The 9,036-nt window shown below is 34.6% G+C and overlaps 2 protein-coding genes across 2 annotated transcripts; both read left to right on the top strand.

The window, feature by feature from the left end:
- Positions 1 to 2,040: 2,040 nt before the first annotated feature.
- On the top strand, positions 2,041 to 3,123 carry LOC136813648 (small ribosomal subunit protein mS31-like). The gene has a single exon (XM_067070154.1). It carries the CDS (start codon positions 2,041 to 2,043, stop codon positions 3,121 to 3,123), a length of 1,083 nt encoding a protein of 360 aa, XP_066926255.1.
- A 259-nt stretch (positions 3,124 to 3,382) lies between these two features.
- On the top strand, positions 3,383 to 8,655 carry LOC136813614 (uncharacterized). The gene is made up of 7 exons (XM_067070120.1): positions 3,383 to 3,693; positions 3,937 to 4,075; positions 4,201 to 5,007; positions 5,189 to 5,404; positions 5,587 to 5,770; positions 6,697 to 7,019; positions 8,311 to 8,655. The coding sequence occupies exons 1-7, from the start codon at positions 3,422 to 3,424 to the stop codon at positions 8,527 to 8,529; spliced, it is 2,160 nt and encodes a 719-aa protein (XP_066926221.1). The 5' UTR covers positions 3,383 to 3,421; the 3' UTR covers positions 8,530 to 8,655.
- The last annotated feature ends 381 nt before the right edge of the window (positions 8,656 to 9,036 follow it).

Genomic DNA, 9,036 nt, shown 5'->3' on the forward strand with positions numbered 1-9,036 from the left:
GTTTGAACAGTCAGACATATTCGGAAAAGCTCTTTACTTTCAAGACCCCCCAAAACAACTTTTTTTCACTGACCCCGCCCACTTGAGACTGGGGGTAGTACCAGGGTGGTGATGTCACCTTCAGGCCTTGCAGAACAACCGTAAAAGTGGGGAGGCTGAAGACTCAAAATGAGACAAAATCTGCTAGGAATTTACAAAAAAATCTCATTTGCTCAAAAGTGGGGAGGTTGAAGTCTCCCCACTTTCGCCAGTCCTGAGCTTACAAGGAAAGGACCCCCTGGAAATCTTCAATGCACCTTTGGTAGGACCTGGAAACCTTCAATGACTGAATGATCCCGTTGAAAAACAGTCAGGAATTGGTATAGAAAGGGGTCTGATCCCCCTTCTTGGCATCCTCCCAACCTTTGAACTTAAATTTTGCGAGATTAGATTTCTGGATTTAGTATTCAGGGCTCGAAATAACGGTCGGACATCGGACATTGTCCGACCCAAATAGCTTCATGTCCGACCCAAAAATCATAATTTTTAAGCTAAAGCAACCCTGATCGGACATTTTGTCCGACCCACTTGAAATCGTTATTTTTCTTGGTATTGCGAGTCAGAGTTTCGAAAAATGTTGCATGAATTAAATTTTGCCTAAATACAGCTGAAAAATAGCCATTTTTTGCCTCAAATGGAGGCTTTAGACTGGTTTCTCTGCCAAAAATACGATTAAAAAATTTTTGTGGTGGATTTAATTTTGCGAGTCAGGAATCTCACGCGTTTTCGCAAGTTTTAGTTTCGCAAAAATGGCAAAAATTTGCAAAATCGTGAAATTTAATCTTGCTAAAGTTAAACTAACCCTTTGGATCCGCACATTATTTTGGTATTTTAGGGTTTTGACAGCTAGGCGAATACGATGAAGAATGGCTTTTTGATGGTTGTAAAACTATATATTTTCTGAAAGCATGTGAAATGTAGAGTCTGAAAACATATTTGAAAGTTAATGATATTTTGCTCCTAGCAACCAGCCTAGGTTGCCTAGCAACCAAAATTTCTGAAAAATATTTTTTTCGTAAATTTTCAACTTTGTGGTCTAATCTGAAGAGTTGATTAGTTGAGTTTAGACTACGAATATCCACACAAATAAAACCAAATTTAGTACTGACCAAATGCAGAAAAAAATATTTGAAGAAGCTTGTCTACTTTCCAAGATATTGTAAGAAGCTGAAAGTCAAAAGTGCTAAAAATGGGTAATTTTTCCTTAGAAAATTATTACGGCTATTTTAACCTGTGATAGAGACTGAAAAATTCAATACTTTTGCTCTTACAAACCACTCAAAACACATGGTTTTCAGATGGGTATATTTTCTTGAGACCATCTATTGAAAATTTCATAGAAATCCAGCAACCTAATCAGATTTGATGGTAGTTTGTTTTGACGGGTCAGAGCTGACCCGTCCCGGATCCAAAGGGTTAAGGTGCCTTAAGGGAAGAAATTTTCGTGAGAAGAAATTTTCGCGGAATTTAATTTCGCGAATTTGGGTGTAATTCGCGAAATTAAATTCCGCGAAACACACCAAAATGGCTGAACCGCGAAATCAAATTCCGCAAAACACAAATATTCTCACAATTAAAAAAATCACCCCTAAAATTGGTCTTTTTAGGGCAAAATAGAGCTTTTCGTATACAAATAATTCCCTCAACCGCCACAAAATTAAATTCCGTGAAACTTTTGAAATCGGCTCATTCACGAAATTAAATTCCGAGAAATTTGCCATTTTGAAACTCTGATTCGCGAAATTAAATTCCGCGAAAATTTCTTCTCGCAAAAATTTCTTCCCTTAATGTATGTGAAATCTATAGAAATTAGAAAGAGAAAGAGAAATTTCTTTCTTCTTTTTGACTCATGCTACTCAATCTTTCTGGGGGGTATTAATTTCAAGGATTGGGGTAGAAATAGAATTTTTTGTTAAATATTCAATTCCAAATAACTATTGAAAATATAATATATGGTTTAATGACAACTTATTTCTACTTATTTTTAGGCTGTTATTAAAAATGTATTCATTGCTAAGACAAAGACTGATTACTGTTAACCGACCTGTCTTATCATCTTGGTTCCATCTTTCTGTGAATGTGTCAAGTAAGAAAAAGTCTTCTCTGAAAGATTTGATTGAAAATATTTCTAACAAGGAAACTAATCAATACTTGGATAACCTTGTGAAAAATGTTCAAGATCAGAATCAAAAAAAGCAGCAAAGAAAACAATATGCTATCAAAAAGGCTCAGATGAAGAAAGAAAAAATGAATGATTTTGACAGTTCAACAAAAGAAGTTGGCCAAAAATTTTGGTTTCCTCAAACTGAAAAAACAAAGAGTGAGAAATCTAGAAAACAAGCCAAGAAACCGGCTAAAAAAGAAATGAAATCAGAAACAATGGAGGGAAGTCCTGATATAGGGGTGGATACAGAATCTGAATTGGATATTGGTGTATTGAGGGAAAAGATAAAGAGTGACCACAACAATAGAGAGGTATCAAGATTGATGAGTGCTATGATTGATAGGATAGATCAAGGTGCAGATGATGTTGAAGTTAATTTTCAAAAATTAGTGAAGTCTTTCAGTAATACTGACCAAAGAAGAAAAGGAAAACAAAACTTGAGAAATCAAGATTCATCAAAGACAACACAGCGCAAAACTCCACCCAAGCTGTCCTTCAATAATCCTACTTCTTTATTTACAAATTTATCAATTGATACACAAGAGGTTGCCAGACCAAATTACTTCGAATCCAACTGGAACAAAGATCTAAATAATTTGCTCCCAGAGATGAAGCCCTTGAATGCTTTTGATGCGAAAATGTTAAACATTGATCGAGAATGGAATTTTCCAATTGACAATGAACAAGATATTGGAATTGAGGAGGAAACTGGTTTTGATGAACATGTTTTTCTTGATCATCTTCTTGAGGAATTTCCTGAAGAGGGACCTGTCTATAAATTTATTGAATTAGTTATAACAGGACTTCAACAGAATCCACATTTGACAGTGGAAGAAAAGACTAATCAAGTTTTATGGTTCAAAGAATATTTTGATAAATTTCCTGAAGATGACTTAAAAATTTCAAATTTAGAGCTTTAGTCTGGTTAAATATTTTTTATAGGTAGAATGACATATATATCATGATTGTTTTGTTAAATACATGAATTTAGTTTTATAGATTTCCTTTAAACTGGGCCTTAGTCTTTGTCTTGGAAATGTTCTTGTTAAATCAGTTTAAAAACCAAATTTTAAGGATATGGATTTTTAAAGGCCTATAAGAATTACATATGTAATTGTTTTTATTAAAAGATGAAGGGTGTCTTGGTTTGACCTTTCTACTTGCATGTTTATTTTTTTCAGCAAAAATAATTCTTGATTCTCATAATGAAAATATACAATGCAAGTTATATCACTTTATTCCCAATGTCTGGACACTCTTGTCAAGTGCTTTTACTCCAAAGAAGATTGCAAGATTGTTTTGGAAACACTTAGTGCATCAGGAATTGTTCAAGTGTTTACAAGCAGATTTATTGGACATCTCATAGAATGGGATTCTTTGTTAGTTACTGATCAAGTTGTCGATACTGTTTCAAGTTCTGGTTTACGCAGTTTTGGCCTCAATGGATGCACAAAGGTTACTGCAGAATGTGTTTCAAAGCTTTTGAACAGGTGAATATGTTCGTTATTTATAAAATTTCTTGATTTATCTAATTTGATTGACACCTTGTATTTTCCTTCTTTATAAAAACTTAATAAGGACCTGAAAAAATCATTGAGACTAATACAGTAGGCAATATTTTGTGTTTCAATTATGCTGATTACACGGGGCATTTGAAATTAATTTAACGTCAAGTTGTTTTGATTCTAACAAAAATAGCACTTTGGTTCTTATTCTCACTCTTTTCTTTTCAGATGCCAAAACATTTACAACCTTGACATCTCACATTGTGATCAATTGCTTGAGCCAGAGTTCTTTGACTGTCTCTTTATTCAGAATTTGAAGAAATTGAAAATCAATGGATGCAATAGACTAAATGGTTCTATGTTTGAGGTGAGAAATTTGGATAAATTTCCTATAGAGGTTTGCATTTATATCCCAATTAAGGTGTATTATATACGTAAATAAGTTTATGCTAATTGTTTTTTTCCTTGAAGTATTTCACTTTCCTTTTTTAGAAAATCATCAGTCAATGTCCTACTCTGGAGAATCTCTCACTAGACGAATGTTGTAACTTGGGTGGCTTTTCTTCAACGTGTTTACGATTTCAAACTTTTGGCTCTTCCCTGACCTCTATTTCCATGTCCGGATGTAAATCGGTTGATAATAAATTCGTCAGGAACTTGTGTAGTGTTACTAGGTCAAATTTAAAATGGCTGGACATTTCGTATACCTCAGCTGATTGCCTCGCATTAATCTACCTTGCAGGGTTTACTTTGAAAATGGCTTGCCAAATTACTAATCTTAAAGAATTAGGAGGTACCATTCTTAGAGATGTTGAGCTCAACGAAGAACTAAATGATTTATTTGAGTACGATCAAAATATGAAGTGTGCTAGTCCTGAAATAAAATGTAAAGATTGTCTTGAAAGACAAAGAGAAGCAACATTAATTGAGGACTATTATAACATAGGGAATATTATTCCATGTAATTCTAAAACTAATTATGAAGATTGGGATGTCATATCTTTATCACAAGAAGAAAATCTTTTGTCATGCACCTGTAAGGACCTTCAGCAGAACAAGATGACAACAATACCTATTGATCCAGGTTTAGAAAAGGGGCAGCTGTTTGAACCGAAATTGATATACTTGGATATAAACAATCTTGAATTTTATTACAATGAATTTGGGCGCAAGTGCCTGGAATTGTTTATGGACTCCAATAAATGTCTTGAACATTTCTTCATTTCTTGGAATAATCTTGATAATGAAATGTTAAAATGTATTTCGAAGAATGATATTAACCTAAAAACATTTCATCTGGTAAGTAATAACTCACTTATTTGAGATATATTTTCGGGTGCTAGTTTAGCAAGATGGAAGGGTATGTCAGAGCCAAAGCTCCAAAATTGACCCATAGAGAGACTGAATTTTGGAAATCTTGTCAAATTTTGGACGCTTTCGCAAACATTAAAAAATTTCCAATTAACTTTGTTTATTGTAGGATAATTGTAGTGGCTTGATAGGTTTGAACTGGGATGGGTTTGGTCAATATTGTCATTCATTGGTTGATTTGAATTTGACTGGTGCCTCATTTTTAACAGATCGTGCAATCATCCAGTTGATTCAAAACAATCAAAATATAAGGAAACTTGGACTTTCAGAAGCATCGATATCAGATGAAGTTGTTCATTCTATTACTGATTTATTAAGCGAAAAGGTACTTCCATTTGATGAGCTTCCTTATCTTTTAGATCTCTCAAGATTGGTATGCTGAATGTTTGAGTTTCCCATAAATTTCAAACATTGTTGTCGCTGCTAATTTCTATTGCGAACTTATATAAAACAGCAAACTTCAGCGATTATAGCGAAGTCCCTAATTAGCTACCTGTTTGATTTTAGCTCGAATTGATAGATTTGTCTTGGTGTGAAAACATAACCAATGCTGCTACTATCAATCTGATTACAAAATGTACTAAATTGGATTGTGTGAACTTGCGACAGGGTCAAGTTTCTTCATCTACGGTTGAAGCTATTGGAAAATATCAAACAAATCTTTCTTCCATTGGACTAAGTGGTTTGAAAGGTATGCTTAGATTTAAAATAGATTAAGAGCATAGAATGCACCCCCCTGAGCTTAGGGGGGGGGGCTAAACCATTTTTGCTTGATTGGGGCTGTATTTTTCAAAAAATACTGGGGGCTAGCTTGCTAGGGGGGGCTGAGTGTTGTGTAATAGAACTGGGGGCAGAGCTGATAGATTGAAGATATTTCAAATTATGTTAAAAATCTCTGCTGTGGGAAAGGGGAAAAATCTGTGGGAAAAAATCTATCGAGAATTTGCATGCAAAATTTCTTTGATATTTTGCTTTGTGAAGGTGGGGGCTATGTTTCTAGAATTTAGCCGGGGGCTATTATTCTTAGCTCCCCCTGAAAAATGCTGTGGGCTGGACCCCTCTGCACACTATGAAGAGAAAAATTGCCGAATTTTGACACGCATCCCTCTGATATTATTTGGTTATGGGATGCTCATCGTTTATAAAATTCCCGTCGGATTTTTATTTCTAAACCTTTTTAAGAAAACTGAAACAGGTTAGTCCATTTGGGTAACTCTCTGACGGGGACCTTATACACGATTAGCATCCCCTAAGTCAAAACATTCAGAGGGGATGCTTGCAGCCTGTTAGTCGTTCTCAGATTTATCTCTAGTAGGGGGCCAATCCTTAGGATCCGTGACATCTTTTATGCGACACAACCGCGTGTAGTTAGTTCGGAAGTTAGGAAGTTTTTTAAGACTTTTTTGAGAGGGGGCGGCGAATAAGGCCCGACAAAAGCTTTTATGACTAAAAAACTGACGTTTACAGGCCTTCCTACTTTCGAACTAACCACATGCGGTTGCGTCGCATAAAAGGTGTCACGGATCCTAAGGATTGGTCCCCTACTACTCATCTTGCCAATGAAGTTTAATTTAAATACAGGAATAGTTGAATCTATTATTTCTATCTTCTGTACAGGACTCCATCAAGACTTGGCTTCTCAGAACCCTTCTTTATTACACCTTACATCTCTTCAAAAATTGACATCAATAGATCTTAGTTGGAATTGTATGGTTTCAGATGACACAATTATAGCCCTCTTCGGTAACATGCCAGTACTTGAAGAAGCAGTTCTGATCGGCTTAAAATGTCTTAGTTCCAACCCATTCCTACCAATGATCTATAATTACAAAGAATGGTACAGATTGAAAACAGACATAACGAAGAAGATATTGGCTGAAAAATCTGACTTGGAAGAAAGTGAGAAAAAATTGCTCAGGAAAAATATACACAAACACCAGGTTAGTAAATAAGTAGGATTATTGTCACAAGGTTGTTCTTAAAACAATGTTCTCAAACCTCGAGCTTCTCTTTACCATTTTATACTAGCAGGGGAGGTGAGGTGAACCTGAGGTACTTGACATCTTTTCTCTCTCTCTTTTCTTTCTCTACCTGTAGCTGTACTCAATTACACTATAAGAAATACGAGAATTTTTAAGTCCGAAATTTCAAAATACGATTGACGTCGACAATGATAAATAAGATTTATTCGGAGAATAGTTACTAAAGTGTATCCAGATATAATTTGCAGTGGAAACAAGAATGCCTGTAACTTTTGATAGTCCGATATAATTTTTTTGCTTCTTTTAGAGAATCAAAAGCGCTATATTTGAATGTATTTTTTGTTGAAAAATTCGTGATTTTTAGCGGTTAAATTTGCGATTGCAAAAATTGAGCTTTTTTTCTATTTTCGCTACAACGTTCATTTTACACTAGTGGTAGTTCAACCTTAGGTTAAGAAAATTGTCAAATTTCAAGGCAAACGGAAAAGTCCTTCGGAAGATATGGGACCCGAAATACCCCTTGGTAGCACTTTTCTGTGAAACATCAAATCTCCAAATTTTTAATAAAAACGGGGGGTAATGATGATAAAACAGTTTTTCAATCATATATTATAACATATTTTACGATCTTTTTACAATAATGACCTCATAGCCAAACTGTGCTTAATGTTTTGGGAATTAGCAAAGTTCTTTTATTACTTAAAAATAACAAAGGCAATATCAGTTCAATATGCTTATCGTTTCAATAAAGACAATCAAATTGTGTATTCACTTTGTTTCGAAATGATCAATGATACCAATAACACCAATGCAACAAATAACACTTTCCAACTTTTAATTGCACTGTTCAAAAAAGATAACCCCCGTTTTTAGTAAAAATTTGGAGATTTGATATTTCACAGAAAAGTGCTACCAAGGGGTACTTTGGGTCCCATATCTTCCGAAGGACTTTTCCGTTTGCCTTGAAATTTAACAACCTTCTTTACCTAAGGTTGAACTACCACTGGTGTAAAAATGAACGTTATAGCATAAAAAGAAAAAAAGCTCAATTTTTGCAATCGCAAATTTAATCGCTAAAAATCGCGAATTTTTCAACAAAAAAGACATTCAAATATAGCGCTTTTGATTCTCTAACATAAACAAAAAAAAATTTTGGAATTATATTTGACTATTTTAAAAGTTACAGGCATTCTTGTTTCCGCTGCCAATTATATCTGGATAGACTTTAATATAATACCTCTCTTTTTAGTTCATCGAAGCAGATTTTCATGTACCTTTCCGATCCAAAGTGTATCAGCCAAGACTAAAGAACCTTTCTTTAAGCTACTGCGACAAAGTAGACGATGACCAGCTATCTGACATTGTCTCGGTATGTAGAGGAACCTTGGTTATAACAGGCTATTTTGGAGAAGCTATCGAGCCAAAATGGAGGTATGATCAATATGTTGAGACCTTTATTGTTAATTAACCATAATATTAACACAAGCTTTTTTATCTTCCCTGCTGATTTTAACTCAACCAACTCACATATGCATCGTATTGGTTGAAATTCACACCTGGTTCACAAGGTATTTTAACTATTTTTAAATAAACTTTATACTTTTTAAAGTTTTAATTATATCACAGCACTCAAAAAGGGAAGCAGAGATACTTTTCCCCTAGCATGACTTTCTGATTTGTGCTTTCATGCTTTTAGAACAAATCACATCTAAAAAGCGTAAATGTTCCAGTATTATTTATAATGAGTGAGCATGAGTGAGATCTGAGCGATGTTTATTTCATTAAATTGATAATTGAACTTTGCTTAACCCTTTAAGTGCCAATGTCGAGTCTATTGGACATGGGCTATATAGGAGGGCGTCCTGTAATGCCCAGTTTGAGTTAGAAATCGTCATTTTTTGTCTAACTCGTAGAATTGGATTGTGTTTCATGGTCAAGCGAACAAAAGTGTGTCTTTCCAGCGAGATTTTAAGCC

Source organism: Clytia hemisphaerica, unplaced genomic scaffold, assembly GCF_902728285.1.
Source record: "Clytia hemisphaerica strain Z4C2 unplaced genomic scaffold, Clytia hemisphaerica genome assembly, whole genome shotgun sequence".
Taxonomy (NCBI): Eukaryota; Metazoa; Cnidaria; class Hydrozoa; order Leptothecata; family Clytiidae; genus Clytia; species Clytia hemisphaerica.